At 37.1% G+C, this 23,214-nt stretch overlaps 1 protein-coding gene across 1 annotated transcript in view; it reads left to right on the top strand.

Moving 5' to 3' along the window:
• The window catches only part of LOC131298330 (callose synthase 3-like), a 32,439-nt gene extending 11,638 nt beyond the window's left edge, over nt 1-20,801 (top strand). The window contains exons 10-43 of the mRNA XM_058323724.1: nt 914-1,040; nt 3,011-3,148; nt 3,240-3,316; nt 3,398-3,491; nt 4,134-4,256; nt 4,357-4,474; nt 6,774-7,108; nt 7,526-7,578; nt 7,671-7,731; nt 8,168-8,249; nt 8,345-8,394; nt 8,493-8,579; nt 8,941-9,075; nt 9,148-9,242; nt 9,386-9,470; nt 9,578-9,738; nt 10,285-10,408; nt 10,502-10,599; nt 10,683-10,812; nt 11,373-11,524; nt 11,959-12,068; nt 12,369-12,500; nt 12,607-12,675; nt 12,770-12,959; nt 13,880-14,033; nt 14,536-14,655; nt 14,743-14,858; nt 14,958-15,041; nt 16,129-16,241; nt 16,333-16,562; nt 17,252-18,049; nt 18,163-18,213; nt 19,359-19,544; nt 20,164-20,801. Of these exons, the coding sequence (XP_058179707.1) occupies nt 914-1,040; nt 3,011-3,148; nt 3,240-3,316; nt 3,398-3,491; nt 4,134-4,256; nt 4,357-4,474; nt 6,774-7,108; nt 7,526-7,578; nt 7,671-7,731; nt 8,168-8,249; nt 8,345-8,394; nt 8,493-8,579; nt 8,941-9,075; nt 9,148-9,242; nt 9,386-9,470; nt 9,578-9,738; nt 10,285-10,408; nt 10,502-10,599; nt 10,683-10,812; nt 11,373-11,524; nt 11,959-12,068; nt 12,369-12,500; nt 12,607-12,675; nt 12,770-12,959; nt 13,880-14,033; nt 14,536-14,655; nt 14,743-14,858; nt 14,958-15,041; nt 16,129-16,241; nt 16,333-16,562; nt 17,252-18,049; nt 18,163-18,213; nt 19,359-19,544; nt 20,164-20,412 (4,927 nt within the window). The 3' untranslated portion in view covers nt 20,413-20,801. The remainder of the gene's footprint in view (nt 1-913; nt 1,041-3,010; nt 3,149-3,239; nt 3,317-3,397; nt 3,492-4,133; nt 4,257-4,356; nt 4,475-6,773; nt 7,109-7,525; nt 7,579-7,670; nt 7,732-8,167; nt 8,250-8,344; nt 8,395-8,492; nt 8,580-8,940; nt 9,076-9,147; nt 9,243-9,385; nt 9,471-9,577; nt 9,739-10,284; nt 10,409-10,501; nt 10,600-10,682; nt 10,813-11,372; nt 11,525-11,958; nt 12,069-12,368; nt 12,501-12,606; nt 12,676-12,769; nt 12,960-13,879; nt 14,034-14,535; nt 14,656-14,742; nt 14,859-14,957; nt 15,042-16,128; nt 16,242-16,332; nt 16,563-17,251; nt 18,050-18,162; nt 18,214-19,358; nt 19,545-20,163) is intronic.
• The last annotated feature ends 2,413 nt before the right edge of the window (nt 20,802-23,214 follow it).

Here is a 23,214-nt window from a genome sequence, read left to right as displayed (position 1 = left end):
TATCCATGCTGACCCATTCATCTTAACAGCCTTCTGACCGAAGGGTGCTAATTGGTTAACAATTATAGATGAGGGGGTGCTTTGGGGCGTTTTTAAAAATTAGGGGATGTTTGTGTCCAAAACATATAGATGAGGGGGTCCGTGTAATTTCACCAATTTCAAATCAAAGCCTGAACACTTGTTAACTTCCAAAAATTACAAACCACCAACACCTCAATCTCATGTAAATACTGCCCAATGCTAACACACTTAATCAGCTTGCTATACATCTACACATGTATGTAATATATGTACACGTACTCGTGCATTCTTGCGTGGTATATATGACCGCAGTTTGGGGATGAACAACCCTAGATTTCTAATCCCTTAATCAGCTTTATTCCCTGCAGTACATCATTCCAACATCAATATCCTGTTCTCACTCTTCTCATGCATTGACAAGAAAATGAGTTAAGGGAAGTATAACACAAGTCATTTTCAGCATCGACACTCCTAGAGGCCGGCGTGTCCCCGTGTGTGACATGGGGACATGCGGGGGACATGGAAAAATACGTCTGGGATACGCCACATGGCGTGCCCAATAAATTTAATTAATTTTTTGAAGGACACGGAGGGGACACGCGAGGGACACGGCGGGGACATGTATAGGGACACGAAATGATTTAATATGCAATTTTTTAAATTTTTGGGAGGTAAATGACTAAATGTGTATTACTTAAAATATTTTGCATTAAGAGTGATATGATGTATATATCGATGGTATAAAATAAATAATATCTATTTATTGTTTTATTTCCGTGTCTCCTTTCCTGTCCGTGTCCCAACACTTCAGTAGAAAGAAACGGAGTCTCAAATTCGCAATAACTCCTTTAATTTGTAATTATTTTAAGATCCGGTTATTCTGCCCGTTCAGGTTGCCAACTATTCAACAGGAAGTGCAGCAACGGAAACTCTTGTACATGGGGCTTTATCTTCTCATATGGGGGGAAGCCGCTAACTTGAGATTCATGCCAGAATGCCTATGCTATATTTATCATCATGTAAGCGTTAAGATGCAGCTCTTTCCTCTCTATATGACAATTCTTGTGTATAGAATTGCGTATTTCTTTTTCTAGGATTTGTTTGTCTCTCCTAACATTTTGTCAATAATTATTCAACTGGGAACTTTCTACAAAGCTTGCCTTATTCATATGGGAATGAAATCACTCCAGCCAAGGTTCGAGCCAAAAGTTTAATTTTGCGAGGGATTTGAGCATGTCGTACAGGTCTATCTACAGACGTGCACACATAGAGACGTAAACATAAAACTCTGATACCTGAAAAATTGTGACCAAGAGTAGAGTAGTGCATTGACTAATTCCTTGTCATGATGCAAAGAGTTGTACAGGTTTTGTAAATAGCAACTTCCCTACCTCTTAAATATCAAGGTGTTTCTCTTCAAGAAATTTCTCTAGATAATTGCATGAATTATTCTCAATCTATTTTCAATGCATTCGTGTTTGGCATTCATTTAGATAGAAACCTCAATCAGCGAGAGTGGATTTTCTTTGTTAAAAGGAAAAATTCAACGTAAGTTCGTCCTTGATCTGCCTTGTTCTATCAGAGTTGGGTCTTTTTATCTGTTAATTGAAGCCTAAACAAACAATTAGGCCTTGTTCGTTTTGGGGTCTCAAAACACCAGCGCACAGTCTCCAATAAATTTTCTCTATCTATCTCTCTCCACTCATTACTTTCAAATACCTTCGTCAAAACCAAAACCAAAACCAAACAGGGTCTTAGACATAGAAAACTTGAGAGCAGTTTTTTAATAGGGTTAGTATCATAGTGTCAGGCACTTACTATACAGTTTTTGTAAAGTTGGAAGTATGATATAGCTAACAAATATTCTGAAGATAGTTTGTAAGCACTGAAAGGAGCAGCAATTTCTTTTGTGCATTTGAGGGAAAAGGTTATTAAATGCATCTTTGAAAACTCTTTTTCAGATTTTGTTGTGTATTTGCGGTAAGTATGAGGGTGTTTGGAACCATACATCAAGCTTACAATGTAGACTTTTCAATACAGATAGCCAAATAACTCATGCGTAATCTTGTACCTCTCCTTCTCCTTACTGGAAATGCACTATGGTTTCTAGTTTTTTATACAAATCTTTCTCATGTTTTTTTTTTTTTTCAGGAGTAACTATTAGATCCAATTGTTATTTACTATTCAAGCATCCAACTCAAAATGAATTATTAATGAGCGGAGAGACCATCCAGGCTTATATACTAATTTTAGAGGTGTTAATGAATCAATGTGGGACAAGCTCTAGCACTCCCCGGACATGCGATCCCAAACCGTGGAGATCTAAATAATCATCCATATATTAGGGATCCCGGTGAAAAAAGGTGCACTTATAGCCCAAACAAAGGGGTTAATCAGTAAAGAGTCTTGTCCAAAAAATTTCGATGCCTATTTCTAGTACCATTGTAACACCCCGTCCCACATCGGAAGTCTATATGGGTGATCCTGAGTATATAAGGAACCATGTAAGTTACTACTAGTAACTTAAGCTTAAGCAGTTTGGTTCATGTGGTTAGGCTCCACAAGTTACTAGTCAGTGGTCTATGTGGGGTGTTACAGTTGGTAGCAGAGCAACCTGTGTACACGACCATGTGGGCTCAGAAAGTTGGAGAGTTTGCAACACCCGGTCCCACATTGAAAGTCTACATGGGTGATCCTGGGTATATAAAGAACCATGTGAGCTACTACTAGTAACTTGGGCTTAAACATTTTGGGTCATGAGGTTAGGCTCCACCAAGTTACTGGCCAGTGTCCTACGTGGGGCGTTACATACATGATCATCAAACTCAAAATCGTTTGACAATGAGGGGAGAGGTCCACCATGGCTCCTATACTAGTTTTGGAGGTGATAATTAACCAATGTGTGCCAATCAAAAAAATTAACCAATGTGGGACAAACAACATTTACTATTCCAAATGTCTATATTTCCCTTCTGGTTTTTTTGTGCAGATGGCATTTGAACTGTACGGCATGTTGGCTGGGAGTGTAAGTCCCACGACAGGTGAACACATTAAGCCTGCATATGGTGGTGAAGAGGAGGCTTACCTAAGGAAAGTAGTGACTCCAATCTATAACACAATAGCCAAGGTGTTTCCTCTGCTTGTGTCTTGATGTGGTGTCTTGATTATTTCGTTTCTTTGGTTCATATCTTAGCATTTCACCGCTTCGTGCTTCGCAGGAAGGTAGAAGGTCCAAAGGAGGAAAGTTGAAACATTCTCAGTGGAGGAATTATGATGATTTGAATGAATACTTTTGGTATCATGCTTATCTTTGTGGGAAGATTTTTTAAATATGCATAATTTTGTTCAGTGTCAATGAATTTAAGAATAATTGTAGGTCAGTTGATTGTTTTCGGCTGGGTTGGCCGATGCGCGCTGATGCTGATTTCTTTTGCATGCCTATTGAACAGCATGAAGGGAATAAGGTTGAGGTATGTAATATGTGGGTCCTAGTACATAAATACTCTACTGTTCATTTTTCTTTTTTTACAGATGTTTGACTGTTACTTCTTCTGTATAAACAATTATGCGTATAACTATAAGCTGTTTCATGAATTTTTGTCCATATTAAAGTCTTGGGAGATATTTGAGGGTACCCCCTCATGGGTTGCTTGATTACATATCCAAAGACTGCTCTTCAATTACTAACTGACCTTAATCTCTGATGCTTCTGGACGTGTAAGATGTGAGTCCAAACACGTTCTTTATTTGTTTCTCTTTTGGTTTGGAACCCCGACATGCATTGGGCTGTTAGGGGACACACATATCCATTGCTTGTAGACACATGAAGCACAATGAATGTTTGGAGGGAAAAATTGAGATCCCATAAGAAAAAGATAGTACGAGTTAGTGTATCTGTTAATGCCTCCTCCTTTTGACTTGCTAACTTCGGGAAACTGACAGTTTGTTACTCTGTCCGCCAACAAATTCCACATTTCCTAGTCAAACCTGGAGCCTCATAAAGTCCATCAGACATAGCTATTTATTTTGCAGACTGGATCTCTTAAAGCAGGGTTTGGTTATTGACTCAAGTTTACTGTCACTATCACTCTCATGCTGATTTTCATATTCAGGACATCAAACCAGCTACCAGGGATCGATGGATTGGCAAATTTAATTTTGTTGAGATATGCACGTTTTGGCATATATTTAGGAGTTTTGATAGGATGTGGATCTTTTTTATCTTGTGTTTACAGGTAATCTTGTTCTTATTTGTTTTGTGTTCTCCTTAACGGTTATTTCTTTTATGTCTTGATAACCCTTATCACTTCATGTTACGTGAATTTTCCTCTTAAGGCGATGATAATCATTGCTTGGAACGGATCAGGGAAACTGAGTTCTATGTTCAATGGTGACGTGTTCAAGAAAGTATTGAGCATCTTTATAACCGCTGCTGTATTAAAACTTGCACAAGGTAAATTTTGCTTAATTAGCTTATTGTTTCTTTTTCGATACGTTCTATTATCACACTTTCGTCCGGATGCCGGATGGCCGGCATGATTAGACACACAAGAGAAAGGAAAGGAACGGAATAAGAGAAAACCCTATTTTTTAACCAAATCTTCAATATCAATATCACAAGTACCTAATGAAGTTATAGGCTAACAAGTAACAACAATGTTTCCAAATAGAAATAACTGACAGATTCCTAATAACATACTCGATTCCTATAATAAAATAAATCAAAGACCAATAAAAATTGAAACAACTATCAATCCTTCTGTCCATAACTCATGGTGCAGGTGATCTTGGGCCTCATGTGATCCCCATCATCTCTCCCTGATTGAAAAAGAACTCATGACTGCTCTATAATATCTGCCCAAGAGGGTCTATTTCCTCATCGAGAACCAAGGAGCGTTGGCGACTAGGCAATTTTTTCACTTGATACGATACGTTTGAAGCCACCATAGCACGATCCTATAACCTCATCCTCAAGCATGTCCTCCACCTGGTCTATGTGCGACAAAATGTGTGGAGTCACTAGGAGAAACGATGTAGGAACTCTCCCTGTAGGAGCATGTATGCACTAGAGGAGGCTCAAATGTGCCTTAGTAAGGAAACAAGTCCACCGCATTTAAAATAAAACTAATAACTCATATAAGATCGCAAGGCAAATAAAGAAAATATGCACTAGGTCCAACTCTACGAATAACGCAGTGGGAGTCCAATGGCTCGGGGTTGCAATTTCTTGAAGGAAGTTTTTGGGTAAGGCTGAGGACGAACACGAACCAAAATAGTGATCCTCATTGGATTCTTGATTCTTGCCGTGAACGTCACCAGCAAGTTCGTAGTTTTCATGACAGTGCAATTTTACACCTAATATTAGCATATTGGCTGTGACTGTGCTGGGAAAAGGACTCAACAGACTCAGAAGAGCGAAATTCAAGTGGCAAAGGTAGAAGATTAATGGGTTGGAAAGGGAAAAATCATGGACTATCTCAAATGGGCTCTTACCCATAGATGTACTGACTGAATTGTGATAAGTGAATTTTGCGGTAGGTAGTAGCAAGTCCCAGTTTCCTAACCTATAACCAACCTGGGGCAGCTGCATTCAAAAAAATGCACTAAAATTTTGTATATTTTAATATTTATACGTATAATTTGATTTTTCTTCAATATTTTTTGGCGCTGAGTTACTTATATGTAGCCAAAGTAAATGGGAATTCTCTTAAGTTGTGAATAAGTAGATAATCTAGCTCAACAAAATGAAATATATTAGGGCCAATAAATTCTCAACCAGAATAAATACGTTTATTCTATGTAGAGCTTTTTATACAAAATAAATAAATAAATAAAATCTTTGCATTTTTGTCACTGCTGAACTAAAATCCTGGAGCCGCCCTGTCATCAACCAGACATTTCACAAGCTACGATTCATCACCCAAGATAATTATGGGCTCTTACCTCTATTGTGTTAAACAGCTGTAAGAGCCCATGATTAGCTTGGGTGATGGAAACAATAGAGGTAGGTAGCAAGTGATGCTTACTAGTTCCTTAAAAATAATTTAGCTACATGAGAGGCATAAGGGACTTACTACAAGGAATGAAGTGAGCCATCTTAGAGAACCTATCGGCCACTACAATAGTAAAATCATGACCGTTAGCCGTCGTAGGGAATCCAATGACAAAGTCAATGCTTAGGTCTCTACAAGGCATGCAAGGAATGGATAAAGAAGTGTAGAGACCAGTTTTACTCTTCTCACCCTTATCTAGTTGAAATGTGCGCTAGTATGACACAATCCTAGCGGCATCCCTCTTTAACGAAGGATAATTTAATTCTATCTTCGACCAATAAAATCCACATATTCATGATGGTGGCCATTTATAACATCTTGATAAATAATACCAAAAAGATAGTAAAAATGGAATCCCCAATCGACGGGGTTATAGATGGGGGAGCACTAGAGACGAACTTAATCTTTGGCAATATATGCACAAAATGGCTGCTCTCAAAGTTTTACCCCTGAAATAGCGGCCTCCATATGTCTCCAAAAATTGTGGAGCTCATGTCGTGCAGGCATGCCCCCAAATGAAAGCCAGAAGGCATTAAGAAGGCAGCTCTTGAAACCCAATTCATTTTTTGAGCTCATCACCTTGCTTCCTTCATTCAAAATCCAGAGCATGGGTAATGCACAAGTGCATTCAGCACTAATGAAACAATAATTTTGCTGGTGAAAGTTAGTGATTTTTTTGTGTGCTCTTTGTACCTGCAGCTGTCCTGGACATAAGTATGAGCTGGAAAGCCAGGCACAGCATGTCATTGCATGTCAAGCTAAGATACATTTTGAAGGCTGTTTCTGCTGCAGCTTGGGCAATAGTTTTACCAGTAGCTTATGCGTATAGTTGGAAAAATCCCTCTGGTGTTGCACAGACCATTAGGAGTTGGTTTGGCAACAGTCCAAGTTCACCTTCTTTCTTCATTGTGGCAATTCTGATGTACTTATCCCCGAATATGCTTTCTGCATTGTTGTTTCTGTTTCCATTCATTCGCCGGTACCTGGAAAGATCGGACTATAAGGTTGTGATGTTCATTATGTGGTGGTCTCAGGTATGCAAGCACTTCGCGACCTTGTCTTATGTTCTCTCTGTCCCTCTTTGTTAGCCATTTTGAGGAATCCAACTTATTCAGGAAACAAAATTGCTGAACTTTGTAGACTTGACTTTCCAAGAGTACACCTCGACTTTTCTATATGCCTCTCTGTCCATTTGAGTCCTTAATCGATTTCCAAAGTGAAGGGCAAGACTGTACCGTGACAATTTTTCTTATTGAAATTTGAAAGTGGACGTTCTTTCAACAAACTAACGAAGAGAGATGGAGGGAGTATCAATTTCTGTGTTCTATAGTCCTTAATTCCAAAAGTTATTCGCAGATGTAGTGCCTGATGCTGCATCCTTGTAATTTATCATCACTATGTTCCATTTGTGTTACTGTTGCATTCTTTCTGATATCCTGTGAGTCTTGCAGCCGAGGCTCTATGTTGGCAGGGGAATGCATGAGAGCACATTTTCTCTTTTCAAGTAAGAAGACAATGTTGGATTGTCAAGCTGGGGTGTCATGAATCAGATATTTGCTGTTGTAATTGATTAGGAATAACTCTTTCAACTTTCAGGTACACAATTTTTTGGGTTCTCCTCATTGTGGCGAAGTTAGCGTTCAGTTACTATGTAGAGGTGTTTCTCTCTTTCATCTCCTACTGCTATGAACACAAGCTTTTGTTCTTGTAAGAGGGGAATCTTTGGTTCATTCAAAAAAGGGTTGGCAGGCTTATGGCAGTAATCTAAGGAGATCTCTCATGGAATGTTTGGCTCCTTTTGGCAACCACTGTTGGTAACAGTATTATAATCACAGAATTTGAATTATGTAACCAAGCACTTCTCATAAATTGTGTCAGCGTAAGAAGGACAATGTGAGTAACGTACTCACTCTGATCTTTTAGCCCAACAGTAGATTTTACCCCAATTTGCCCCACTGGCATTGTCTTATGATTTTTGTAGAAATCCAAATTTCCATCTCCTAGCTGATGAAAGTTGAGACTAGAGATTATATAATACTCCCCAGTCCACACGTATATCTTGCAATTGTCTCATTCGTTTTCTGTAATAACAGATAAGACCTCTCGTGGGTCCTACCAAGGATATTATGCGAGTTCGCATAAGTACTTATCAATGGCACGAGTTCTTCCCCCATGGTAACAAAACTTTGAATGTTACTTATTCCACGAATATGTAGGGTAAATGTATGAGCAGGGGGATGATTTTTGATACTATCATGTGTTTTTTTCAGCCAATAACAATATTGGTGTGGTGATTGCACTCTGGGCACCTATTGTTCTTGTAAGTTCATTTCCATTAGGTGGTGGATCTGTTCCACTCTGTTTCTCTAAGCTCATTTTGTCCTTGATGTCTAATGACTAAAGCAATGAATACTCCAGGTCTATTTCATGGATACACAGATTTGGTATGCTATTTTCTCCACCATATTTGGAGGTTTATATGGTGCATTTCGCCGTCTTGGGGAGGTCAGTGGAACTTCTTATTCTCTAACTTTAGGTTGTTAAGTAGTTATTTGTTTCACTGCACAATTTTGTTGTTTCGATTTTTCTTATTCTTATTCTTTGACGTGGTTTAAAGGATTAGTGAATATGTACACACATGAACAAATTTGTTTTATCAATATCAACCAGCAGAAAGTGGGTGTCACATTTTTGTGAAATGTTGCATTTTATTACTTACATAAGGTTCTTCAACAACCTAATTGAAGAAATAGTAATTTCCTTTAAAATATGCCCTGCAAGTTTTTTTTTAAAATATGCCCAGCAATTTAATTGCTGTATTGTTGCTTCTTGAAATTATAACTCAATGTTACTGTTTTGATTTCAGATTCGGACACTACGGATGTTGAGGTCCCGATTTCAATCACTGCCAGGTGCTTTCAATGCCCGGTTGATTCCACCGGAAAAGAATGAGGAACCTAAGAAGGGACTGAAAGCTACACTAACCCGCAAATTTGATGAGGTTCGGTTACTTTTTATTTTTATTTTTTATTTTTGGTACTTATGAAGTTTCAGGAATTGTCTGTTTGTTCAGATCCCATCAAACAAAGGAAAAGAGGCGGCAAGATTTGCTCAGTTGTGGAACAAAATAATAACTAGCTTCAGAGATGAGGATCTTATAAGCGACAGGTATTATGGGGATTGCAACACCGGAATATCTTTCCCTTTCTTTGAAAGTATATAGTTTATCACCTTCATCTTCTTTCCAGTATTCTTACTTTAGTTAGTTTTCTGGGTTCTATCCTGTTGTGTTTATGTTATTGTCCTTGCAGAGAAAAGAACCTATTGCTTCTTCCATATTGGGCTGATCGTGACCTGGATCTCATTCAGTGGCCTCCGTTTTTACTTGCTAGCAAGGTTTATATATCCTGAATTACTACTCTCTTCCCATGATTGATGTTTTTATCTCCTTCGCTACTTTCATCTGTTATCATTGTTTGCATCCTCCCCTTTGTGCTATGCAGCTTCCTATAGCATTGGATATGGCCAAAGATAGCAATGGGAGAGATCGTGAGCTCAAAAAGAGATTGCAAGCAGACAATTACATGGTCTGTGCCGTCCAGGAGTGCTATGCTTCATGTAAAAATATTATCAAAGTTTTGGTTTTAGGGGAACGTGAACAAGTGTAAGTTATTACTGTCTGACATTCATTCAATCTAATGTCCCTACATTCCATATTGTTGTCTATTCTCAGCAGTCAGGCATTAATTGGATCAAAACTAGTCAGTTTAGTTTATTGGTGGAAAAATATTTTGCAAAATTGTTCACAAATTTACATGGTTCGTTGACCCGATTACTTGCATGACCCCGAAAATGGAGAAACAATATAGAACAAAGGCAGTATATATACATTATTCAGTTTTGTTTGTTGGATGTCCCAAAAATCGTTTAAGTCCTCTATTCTATTTTGGAATGTCCCACAGTACTAGTTTTCTTTAACAAGGCAAGCAAAAATGGATTTCCAAAAACTAATCCTCATAAATGATTGAAAATTGTCTCAAACTGGGAATCAATGTGTTATATTGGAAGGCGAAGCTAACTTTCTAAGTAACATGCCTTTAATACATGTACCCTTAAAAAGTTGGAACTCCCAAAAGGGACCAACATTAAGGGACAGAGAGATTATCTATTCTACTTTGGCTTGTTGTTGACCTGTGCTAACTACTTCCAGCGTCATAGATGAGATTTTCTCAAGGGTCGATCATCATATACAACAAGAAGATCTGATAAAAGAACTGAATATGAGTGCTCTGCCTAGCCTCTATGATAACTTTGTTCAGCTTATTGAATATCTGGTAAGCATAGAAGACATACAACATTTCTGCATTTTAGTTGCTGAGGGCTTGAAGGTGAAGTTTCAACTCAATGTCCTTTGGTTTTTTCTGCAGAGAGAGAATAAAAGAGAAGATAAGGATAAAGTTGTCATTGTACTTCTCAACATGCTGGAGATTGTGACCAGAGACATAATAGAGGACCCAATTCCTAGGTACACAATCCAAGGCAGTTTATCTCTCTACACTTACACTTGTAGATTGATTTTATTCCTAATTTCATTACTTTCTCTAATAGTTTGCTAGATTCAAGCCATGGTGGATCTTATGGAATGCATGAGGGAATGATACCGCTAGATCAACAACATCAGATCTTTGGAACACTTAAATTTCCTATTACTGAAGAGACAGAGGCTTGGAAAGAGAAAGTAAGTATTACTTTAATTTGTATGAGATTAGATTTGTTCTAAATTTAGGGTGCATATTGTGTGGCTCTTATAATTTTACTAGAGTTCAAGGTTCTTTTCTGTACTGCAGTAATTGCTTCGTTATTATTTTCAAAGAGCTTTGCTGAACATTTTTTATAAACTGATTCTGATGGTCATAAAGCAAACATATATCGTTCCCTATTGTACTCTTGTTTAGCAGAAATAGAGTTTTCAAGGCTTGGAAATCTTTTTGATGTTTTTGTGGAAAATGGGTTGTTTCCAAAACAAAAATTTGCATATTGGTTCCGGAAGGGGTTCACCAAGAAAATATGCCGCAGTGTCCGTTAAATGAAAACAGAAAAAGTACAATAACAATACCAAACAAAGTTATCATAGAAAAAGTATAATAGGTTTTCTAACAAGGTCCATAAATTCGTTTGGGCTCTTTTTATTTCCTCTTTTACCTCATCTCTTTGGTACCAGAAGTAATACAAGCTATAGTATGTGTTTGTCTTCAATATATTACTAGGTACTACTTTTCTTTTTCTTAATTTCTTCAGATCAGAAGGCTTCATCTATTGCTTACGGTGAAGGAGTCTGCTATGGATGTGCCATCCAATTTAGAAGCTCGAAGACGTATTTCTTTCTTCTCAAATTCATTGTTTATGGAGATGCCCAATGCACCAAAAGTTCGCAATATGCTTTCCTTTTCGTAAGTTTCTGATCATACAACAATATCGTTTACACACTCTTGCATACAATGCATCAACTTATTGTATTGTGTGGCCTTTTGTGTTTTGTATTTTTCATTTGTTTTCAAGAAATATGGAAGTATTTTTTTTCTAGTATGCTGTTTTAATTTCTATATATTCCGAGCACTTGAGGGACACACTTATTCATTGCTTGGGTTCAAAAAACACCATTGGATCCCTTCGGCTCTTTTAGTGTTAGGAATTGTTTAGCGTAAAACTTCGTATTTGGTTGTGACCCTTTGTATAAATATCAGGACTTTTTGTTCATACTTCTTTACCAATGCATAGAGTATGGAGAACTATATGTAACTGTTTTATTTACCTTTTTTACTTTCGCTGATGTAAGATTGCGTTTGTAATGTATCAACTTGCATATCTGTGACTTTTCATGTAGTGTCCTTACTCCGTACTACACAGAGGATGTCCTTTTTGCCATGAATAACCTGGAAGAACCAAATGAAGATGGTGTATCTATCCTATTCTACTTGCAAAAGATCTTTCCAGGTTAGACTTCTTATTAGTTGTCTTGTCACCTTTTGAGATTCTCTTAAAAATATTGTTTAAGCATCCAACGCAAACTAATTGGCTATGAGCGGAGAGGCTACCCAGGCACAATTTCCTCTTTATCTTTCTCCTCCAAACCGTCTATTTCTAAGAGGTCCTCAGGAGTGTAGATTACCATTATTATTGATTTCACATACAAGTTTTAGAGGTAATAATTAACCGATGTGGGACAGGCTCTAACAAATATGATATGTTATTAAGTTACAGTCCCCTAATTCTGGATGGATATGAAATGTTCAGATGAATGGAACAACTTTCTTGAAAGGGTTGAACGGGTTGGATACAGCGAAGAGGATCTGAAGGGAAACCTAGAACTTGAAGAACAACTTCGGCTGTGGGCATCATATAGAGGCCAAACATTGACCAAAACTGGTATTTGTTTTAGATTTATGTGGGTTTAATCTTTTTGCAGAGTAGTTGTTCCTTCAAAGGATGAAAGTTTCCTCTGCATGCTCTAACTCCATGCTTACCAAATAAGTACGAGGTATGATGTACTATCGGCAGGCTTTAGAACTTCAAGCTTTCCTTGATATGGCAAAAGATGAAGGTACTTACTGAAAGAATGATTAAATTTTCTTTATAATCTTTTATGATAATTAGATTTTTATTCCTTTGTCATTTTACTTGCTTGGTTTCTTCAGAGTTGATGAAAGGCTATAAGGCTGCTGAATCCAATACTGAGGAACAACTAAGGAATGAAAGGTCATTGTTGGCCCAATGTCAGGCAGTAGCTGATATGAAGTTCACGTATGTAGTGTCATGCCAGCAGTATGGCATTCAAAAACGATCTGGAAATGCTAAAGCCCAAGACATTCTGAGGCTTATGACAACGTATGTTTCCAACAATGAGTTAATTTTAATGCTTCGGTTGGATGCAAGGAATCTTGAATGGAGCCGAGGGGGGACAAGTGGTGGCCACCGGCCACCTCTACCATTTTACAAAAAGCTATGATTGTACTAGAATTGGTTATATTTAACATCAAACTACATTATTTCGCCACCTCAATGTAAATAAGAGTAGTCCTTTCCTCTGTTTTTATGTAGAAGGCCTAATCTAAGTGGTCATAGACCCAAACTCAATGGGCCTACTTAAAATGTAAAAAATTTAGGGTCTAAACTGTGAAAACAAAAGTCTATAGACCCATTCTGTTCTATGTCCACAGAAGCAAACAAGTCTCTACTTTTGAGTCATATCCATCATCCCACGGATGTTTCAATTGCAATGCACAATTTTAGAACTCTAGATGCCAATGCATATAATTTGATAAAGACATTGTTGGAGGTTTGAAGTCAATTCTACCTTGGGTGTTTATATTGGCATGAATTAGAGAGGGTTAAGCACGACGTAAAATGTCTCACTTTGGTAGATAGATTGGGTTAAAGTATTTTTCTTTTGTACTCTACGTGGATACGAGAAATATTTAATTAAATGCTCAAGTAGCATTCTTTCTTTTTATCAGTTTTAAGCTAATAAATTTTCATGTAGAATTATTCAATCTTTCTATCAATTTTTTGGTATGCATGTTCACACCCTCCCTCCCGTAAGTTAGAATCTTGGCTCTGTCCCTGATTTTGGGTTGGTTATGTCACTAGGAATCAATTTCTATGACCGTCTGTTCCAAATGTAGAAGTCATGGGAATACAGCATCGCACTCTCATTCCTCCTCAAGATTCTTGTCATTCAAATACAGCCTCATGGTTTATTGCTTTACTACTTAATTCTAGTTCCACATTCTTGTTTCTCGGGGCAGGTATCCATCTCTTCGAGTAGCTTATGTTGATGAGGTTGAAGAAACCAGCAAAGATAAATCCAAAAAGGCAGTTGAGAAGGTTTATTATTCAGCTCTTGTGAAGGCTTCACCAAAGTCTGTTGACTCATCTGAGGAGGGTCAAAGCCTAGACCAGGTACAAATTTGAGGTGAAATTGGACTTGGCCAATCTGCTTACTGTGGTTAGTTTGAACTTGAACATCGGATGAATCACTTTAACTCTATGTTTAAATTTCATATCTTTGTCCTCACCACTTGTCAGAAACATCATTTAATGCTCGAAGCTGAGAGATTTATTGTGGGCATATCTAAAATTTTATTGATTTATAGGGTTCAGCAAGGATTTTTGATTTTTAAGTAGCTTATGTTAGTGTTTGAATTGGGGTAGATATTCTGACAAAGGTGTGGGGAAATATGGATCTTGATAATACATTTTCTGCTGGTGGATTTATCACGGTTATTTCTAACAAAAGTGTAAATATCCTTTTATCTTGTTGCTTTGGAGTTGTAAGAGTTGCAAGCTATGCTGGTTTGGATAATCTTAAACTTATAACGCCTGTGTTACTGTGACCGTTCTTATTTTTCCGTCCCAATCAATCACAATTATCAGTGGCAAATGCTCAAATTACCTTCTTCAGGTTATCTACCGGATAAAACTTCCAGGACCTGCTATATTGGGTGAAGGGAAGCCTGAAAATCAAAACCATGCCATAATTTTCACACGTGGGGAAGGCTTGCAAACGATAGATATGAACCAGGTACTATCTTATATACATCTTCTTATTTAACTAATGATAAGCTCTCTTTCAATGCCTGAAGTTAGATCGTTAAATTTGTATTCATAGGATAACTACATGGAAGAAGCCTTTAAAATGAGGAACTTGCTGCAAGAATTTCTTAAAGAGCATGGGGTGAGAAATCCAACGATACTGGGACTTAGGGAGCATATATTCACTGGCAGGTACAAAACCTGCTGTTACCATCATCTGGTGGTAGATTTTAGTTGGTAAAATATTCAGTGTTCCGTGACAGTTCCTCTTCTATGTGTTAATCTGCGCAGTGTTTCTTCTCTCGCATGGTTCATGTCAAATCAAGAGACAAGCTTTGTAACAATTGGACAGAGACTGTTGGCTAATCCCTTGAAGTAAGACTTCAGTTTGATCTATCATTTATCTGTATGGGAGCATGGCAAAAGTGGTGGCAATTGTATGGTGGTTTCGTCGATTCACAGAAATATACTAACGTGTGTACATGTTTAATTAGTATCTTTGTATGCCATTAAAACTTGAGGGCAGTTTTTGTTAGGAGTTTGATCCGCCTGAAGTTCTCCTGAGTGTGCGCAGGCCCAATCCGTTGGGGAGTGTCCGTGGAGTCCGCACCACATCACCTGGACCCAATATACATTGAATGACCCATATCCACTTAAAAGGCTAAGCCAGCCATCCAATTGTATAATAAGATCCAACTCTTTTTCTATTTATCCGATGTGGGACTCAACCTTCACGCATGTTCCCAACAGTTTTGATGTTTGTTCACTTTTACTAGGTATCACTGTTTTGCAGGTTTATGTTTCTAGTAATATGTGATGTAATTAGTCTAACAACTTATTCTCTTTTTACATTACTTATTGTTGGCGTAAAAACCTGGATTATGTGTTGATGTCGAAATGGCCGCATGTGGAGGAAACAACAGATATACCCGGTTTTGGTATAATAATTGACTGCCATGATTATTTACCAAAAGATGGACCACCATAGTTTTGGTGAAGTTAATGTACCCGGTAAAATAGTAACACTAGAGTTTGCGTAACAGTAAGACTAACTTGTTCATGCACTGTAAAGAATAAAATAGAGTGATAATTACGTTTATAGCTGAGCCAATCTATGGGTGAGGGAACCAACCACTCTCCAGGAAATAGGAAGCAAAGTTTGGAATCCAGAACTCCAATTACTATCTTGGGATTGTCAGACAACTGTCTCAGCTGTGGTGATGAGTGACAATAGCTTATGTATTCAAAATAAGTATAGCATGAAAATGTACAAATGACGAAGAACCATTTTGGATCCAATTTATTGACATTATAACATTCTTATGAAGAAGCATTCAAAACATAGTCATTTCCTCACTTATTCTAGGATTCAGTCACCATTGAGTTTGCTGTTGTTATCTACCTTGTTCTTGTATATTTAGTGTACTGAATGTTCATAACTTTCTCTCTTCTACTTATTCAGGGTTCGATTCCACTATGGCCATCCAGATGTGTTTGATAGGCTCTTCCACCTGACAAGGGGCGGTGTCAGCAAAGCTTCCAAAATTATCAACCTAAGCGAAGACATATTTGCAGGCATTGTCATTGTTTCAGAACTTTGTTTTTAATTTTAAATACACGGTTTCAGCTTCATTGTCCATCTTTCCAACACCTCCGTGATGTGCAGGTATCAATTCTACGTTACGAGGAGGCAATGTTACCCATCATGAATACATTCAAGTTGGTAAAGGGAGGGATGTGGGCCTTAACCAGATCTCACTTTTTGAGGCAAAGATAGCCAATGGCAATGGCGAACAGACAATGAGTCGTGACATATATAGACTCGGCCACCGATTTGATTTCTTCAGAATGTTGTCATGTTATTTCACAACTGTGGGGTTCTATTTCAGCACCTTGGTATGATATGGGTCATGCTCTCTTTATTGCATTTATTTCATGGTCTTTCAAAGAGTTTAGGACTTATGTTGCGGTGGTACCAAGGGCGGACAGAAGAGGGTGCCAGGGGATGCCCGAGCCCCTACACATCTCCAAATATTCTCTTTTAATTGTACTTAATCTTCAAGTTAATTTTGAGAAGTTATATAAAATTGGCCCCTGCACTTCCCTTAGGTAACAATATGCGTGGAAAAAAACATCCTATAGTCTTAAGTTGTCAACAATTTTTTGGTCGCATGTGTAGAATAGAATCATGGCTATGTATATTAACACAAATATAGACCTATACAGAATATAATTCTTGTAGATACACGTGGTTCGGGCCCACGCTGTGTACAAATCATGCGTCCGCGGTACTTAACCATGTAAGTTGTTCATCCCCATGTTGTTTCGTAAAGTTCTACTATAGAAGATGGAATGTAATTACGAAGCATTGAGAGCTTACTTTGATCTTAAATTGTTTTATTTTTCTCTTAGATGATACGGTATATTATGTTTTATTTATATATCAGATTGCGGCTACAACCAAACAAAACTGTGCCTTGATCCCAATCAATTAGGATCGGCTATGTCGGATTTATTATTATTATTGTTCTGACTGGAACTATATCTTTCATGGTCGCCTGATCACTATGGTTCTGTCTTGGCAGATAACTGTGCTTATAGTCTTTGTATTTCTATATGGTCGCCTTTATCTCGTTTTGAGTGGACTTGAAGAAGAACTGATTACCCACCGGGCTATTCGGGACAACAAACCTCTTCAAGTAGCTCTTGCTTCTCAGTCTGTTGTGCAAATTGGGCTTTTGATGGCGTTGCCTATGATGATGGAAATAGGCCTTGAGAGGGGCTTCCGAAATGCCTTGAGTGATTTTGTACTGATGCAACTACAGTTAGCTCCTGTATTTTACACATTTTCCCTCGGAACAAAAACCCATTATTTTGGAAGGACTTTGCTTCACGGCGGCGCACAATACAGAGCTACAGGTCGTGGATTTGTTGTGTTCCATGCCAAATTCGCCACCAATTATCGGCTATACTCGCGAAGTCATTTTGTGAAGGGACTTGAACTGATGATTCTACTTCTTGTGTACGAGATATTTGGCCAGTCTTATAGAGGTTCAGTTCCATACATACTGATTACAGTATCTATGTGGTTCATGGTGGGGACATGGCTGTTTGCTCCCTTCCTCTTTAATCCCTCTGGGTTTGAGTGGCAAAAAATTGTCGATGATTGGACAGATTGGAATAAGTGGATAAACAACCGTGGAGGAATTGGGGTACCTCCTGAAAAAAGCTGGGAATCATGGTGGGAGAAGGAACAAGAGCATCTTCAGTATTCTGGGTTGCGGGGTATCATTGCTGAGATTTTGTTGTCCTTGCGCTTCTTCATCTATCAGTTTGGACTTGTATATCACATGAACCTTACCAGGAAAACCAAAAGTGTTCTGGTATTTTCCTTGACCGTATGCTACTTTACCACGTGCATTTTTTTTTTATAAGAAATTTCAATCATGTTCACTTAAGTTGCAGATAAAGTTACTTTATTTTCTTTTGGCTGCAGGTGTATGGCATATCATGGCTTGTGATCTTTGTAATATTGTTTATGATGAAGGTGCGTGGTAAAATTTCTTCATTTTCCAAGTTTTATTTTTGCGGAATTTCTTTTTTTCTTTCTCTTCCCTTGATACCAAGTTCAGGCTATCTAAGGGTATGTTTGGTTGGATGAAATCAAGGTTGGAATGGAATAGTCATTCCAATGACTTACTTATTCCAATGTTTGGTTCACCATTGAATAATGGAATGATGATTCCAAATGGAATCATTATTCACCTTAGTAAAGGAATTGTCATTTCATCCAAAAAACTAAGGAATTGTTATTCCATTTCTTTGTTACACCAAAATTACTAGTGCCACTCCAACATTCACTATTGTCACTCCAAAAAATGCTATCGCCACTCCAAAAATTACTATTGTTACTCCAAAATTTGATATTGCCACGCTATTCCATTGGAGATGAGAATGACTATTCCTAAGCACAACCAAACATGAGAATGGGAATGATTATTCCATTCTCAATTCCCCCAATTCTTAATTCTATTCCTATTTACATTCCATTCCATCCAACCAAACGCACCCTATTATAAGAAAATAAACTAGTTTTACACTGTGAAATAAAGAAGCATCTCTGGTCTTTCTTACTGCTCTTGTGGGTCTAAAAATAGTTATTTGCTTGGAAAAAGAACAGAAAATAGCAGTGCCCTAAATCTGCTCATAGCTACACATATGTGCATACTTTGTGTACCATGGTTCATGGTAGACAAGTAGCGGGAAACAGCTGATGAAATTTCTTTGAAGTTGATATTCATCACCCATTTTCTGGAGTAATAAACATTATGGCGGAATTCGGAGTAATGAATAATATATTTGCTGCCAAGTGCCAACTGGACTCATAATAAAGGACGAGAGGTTCACAGCAGGAGCTTTGCTAGACGTAATACAAGAGACTTCATGAATTGCTAGATTGCTGTTTTGAGATTTCACTCTTCGTCAAAGCAGTTCTAATTTTCTGATTTCTGTTGCTATTTCAGAGTAAATAAGCTTGCTTTATATATATTCATTGTGTCTAAATTACACCATGAAATTGGATTTTGTGTTTTCAAAATTGTATAGTATGATTAATATGAGCCTTCTTTGTTTTGACCTAGTAAGAGATAGCAAAAGGCATTCTTTTCTTCACAACCCTTACCAATTTTACAGGCTGTGTCCGTTGGAAGGCGGAGGTTTAGTGCAACTTACCAGCTTGTGTTTCGATTGATCAAGGCCTTAATCTTCCTCACGTTCATTACTGTCCTAATTCTTTTAATAGCACTTCCCCACATGACACTTAAGGATATCATAGTATGCATTCTTGCTTTCATGCCAACTGGATGGGGGTTGCTTCTGGTGAGTTACATCTTCTTGGTTCCTCTCACTTGTCTTCTTTCATGCCAATACACATATACCATTAAATTTCTAACTCATAAATACATCAGTTCTTCTAGTACCACAAATAAATACACACACATTCAGTGTAGTGCCCACCACACTTATGAGTGTGTATTTGTCACCTCACTATTTGTCACCACACTTGTGAGTGTGTGTATTTTGTTTATGTGTTTTTTTGTGGAGGTAGAATTATTGTAAATAGACTAGGGCGGGCCATGTTTCCATATAAGGTTTCAGGACATTATCCCAAAGTTACCAAGAAAATTTGGATAGAATCCTTGATTTGAAACAACTAATTTTTTGGAAAATTTTATTCCTACCTCTACTTTAGTTTTCTTCCCATCTATCATTTTATGTTTGCCTCGTTTTGGAGATTAACTTCTTTTTTTTGGTAAGTAAAGTCTTATATATGATCAAAAGGAGCATGAAGCTACAATGTTTCATGCTCTTTTTTGGGATATAAAACTTTACTTACCAAAAAACACATTTGGCCCCACTTTGTGAAAATCATGTCTCTACCCCTCGGCTAATCTGTTATATGATCACCTTGTTTCTGTGGAATTTGTGTTATTTGAAGATTGCGCAAGCTTTGAGGCCTCTGGTTCATCTGTCTGGAGTCTGGGGATCAGTTCAAACGCTTGCTCGTGGCTATGAAATAATCATGGGCTTGCTTCTATTCACCCCAGTTGCATTTCTGGCTTGGTTCCCCTTTGTGTCAGAATTCCAAACTCGGATGCTCTTTAACCAAGCGTTTAGTAGAGGTCTCCAGATCTCGCGTATTCTTGGTGGACAGAAGAAGGACAGGTCCTCAAACAACAAAGAGTAAGCTAGAATTATGTGTGTTCCAATTGCATAAACTCCGACACCAATTCCTCTGTCGATGGCGCTACTCTCATTTCGCGTACTTCTGTCGGTATTGTTCTGCCATTGATTGCGTATACAAAATTCGTTGTAGATATAGTTGGAAATGGAAATGTGTACATGTATAGATATTATTTTTCGAGTCATTTTACACGTGAAAAGTGTAGTTTTAGGCAGAAAGGGGGGAGTGTAGTGGAAAAAAAGACCTGTTGTCTTTGTTTATTTTTGTATGATTCAGTGTAGACTTGTCTTAAGTTATACTGTAATATCATTACCAATTACAGTGAGACGTATGAAGGTCTGTATTAAGGTTTCCTAAAATCAATATGATGGGTCACGTGCTGGTTTGTTCAATTAACTCTTTTGTTTAGTGGAAACTGTTTAAGTTGTTACTTAATCCTAATACACAATATGCTATCGGAGCCTCAAGCTAATAATCGGAACCGTTCAATTTGTTTAAAGTGTATGTGTAAGGGCTTGATTGATTCATTAATTTTTTTTTTAACTTGTCAAATTTAGGAAAAAATACCGATCAAACCCTCACCAATATCAAATTGAACGGTTTGTGTGTGTGTTTCTTTTATTTATTTATTTATTTATTTTGATACAATGAAAAAGAACAAAAATAAAATTCCCCTATTCACTAATACCAAGTTACCAAAATATTGTGTGTGAGTGTTTCTTTGTGCCTTTAATGTTTTTTGTCATATCTTCTCTCTACTTAGGTCAATCGACTACCAAAAAAACCTACACTAAGATTGAGGGAAAAAGAAAAAAAGAGCTGATTCTTTTTCTTTTTTCTTTTTTTTTTGAGAGTATATATATTATATATATGGGGGCAGTTCAAGGGGCACATGATTTAACGCAACTTTCGACACAAAATGCAATCAAAGCCCCAAGCTAATAATAGGAGTCGTTCAATTTGTATAAAGTATATATCTAATGGCTTGATCGATTTATTCATAATTTTTTTATCTTGTCAAATTTTAAAAAAAAATACCAATCAAGTCCTCACCGATATGAAATTGAACGGTTTGTGTGTGTGTGTTTCTTTTTTTTCTTTTTTGTTTGAGGCAATGAAAAAGAACAAAAATAAAATACCCCCATTTACTAATACCAAGTTACCAATCTAGTGTGTGTGTGTGTGTTTCTTTGTTCCTTTAATGTTTTTTGTCATATCTTTTCTCTACTTAGGTCAATCGACTACCCAAAAAAACTACACTAAGATTGAAGAAAAAAAAAGAGCCGATTCTTTTTTGAGAGAGAGAGAGAGAGAGAGAGAGAGAGAGAGTATGTTCTTGTTGATTGATTTTCTTTCTGAGAGAGAGAGTATGTTCTCGTTGATTGATTTTCTTTCTTTGGTTTATTTCAATCGATCCCTGATTATTTTACTAATTAGTATGTTTTGGTACATCGTTTTGTTGTTAATGTTCTCATTGTTTACTCCTTTTTTGGGAAATATATCAAAATTTTAGTCTGTGTTCGTGAAAATGGAAAACAAATATTACAACTATACTTCTTGTATAGGATACTATTTGTTTGACATACCGATGGGCAGATAGTGGTTTCTAGGATATGCACAAATACATGGTTGTGTTCTTTAGTACATATATGTTTGATTATTCTGATGAGGTATATATAAGATCTGTTGTGTTTCGTTGGTTTTTTGGCTTAATGGAAGTTTTTTTTTTTTTTTTTAATGAAGTATTAGCCTTGTAATCAAAATTTAAGCTTAATTAAAATATTTGGTTGAGAAAAAAGCAATAAACAATATCTAATCATCACTGGTTTTATCTTATTCTTCTCAGAAGATAAGGAAAATACTAAACAAACAAAATTGAAATTGTAGAATGAATAGTCAAGGAGAAGGTTGAAAATTTTCAAATGGTCTATCGACATCTTGAGGAAGAAGGGAAATGAGATATCAAAACAAGGAAAAACGACTATGAAAATAAGGGAATTGATTTCTATACTTCTTTTTTTATAATCACACTTCCTTTTTTTTGGATTTTAGTGTTGAAAGTGTATATATTTTTTTGCTAAAAGACAAGAAAGGAAGTGTGGATATCAATAAAAGGGAGTGTAGAAATCAATTTGCTGAAAATAAATGCAAAATGAATTGGCTGCTGATTTTGTCACCCATTTTTTTGTTAACGCCACTCTCCTGCAAGTGTATTTTTACACCAAAAATAGCAAAGGAATGGCGTTAACAAAAAAGGGAGTGGCAAAATCATTTCCCAATGAATTTTAAACCTATCTAAAGTACACAACCATTGTAGAGATCCGTGTGTGATTTTAATCATTTTAATATTTTGAAACCTATCCAAGTTTGGGGTTATGTTTTGAGGTTAAATGTATAATGATGCGTGTGAGTTTGGGAGTGGATGTGAGGTAATATTATTTGGAGGGGTGTAGAATATGCTTTTGTCTAGGAGAAGATTCACTTTCTCACCTATAACACTCTCCAATATTGTATACATCAGCGGGGATATTGTATACATCAGCGGGGGTTAGCAGGGTATTAGAGTATCCGCAATGGTAATAATCAAAACCAATAACTAAAATGTGTCACGTCAGTATTTGATTATTCATTTAGTCCATAATTAAACTTCACAACCTCTACATCCACATTAATCATTTTTGCATCATTAACCAAAAAAATCCCCACAATACACAATGCACATTTGTCTAATCACAAACGAATTTCAATCACGACACCAAATTATTCGTCACAATGAGACGATTCCAATGTAGTATGTTTTTGAGT

This window comes from Rhododendron vialii, chromosome 1a (genome assembly GCF_030253575.1).
Source record: "Rhododendron vialii isolate Sample 1 chromosome 1a, ASM3025357v1".
Classification (NCBI taxonomy): domain Eukaryota; kingdom Viridiplantae; phylum Streptophyta; class Magnoliopsida; order Ericales; family Ericaceae; genus Rhododendron; species Rhododendron vialii.
Note: the sequence above shows the minus strand (reverse complement) of the source record. Positions and strands in the feature narration are given on the sequence as shown.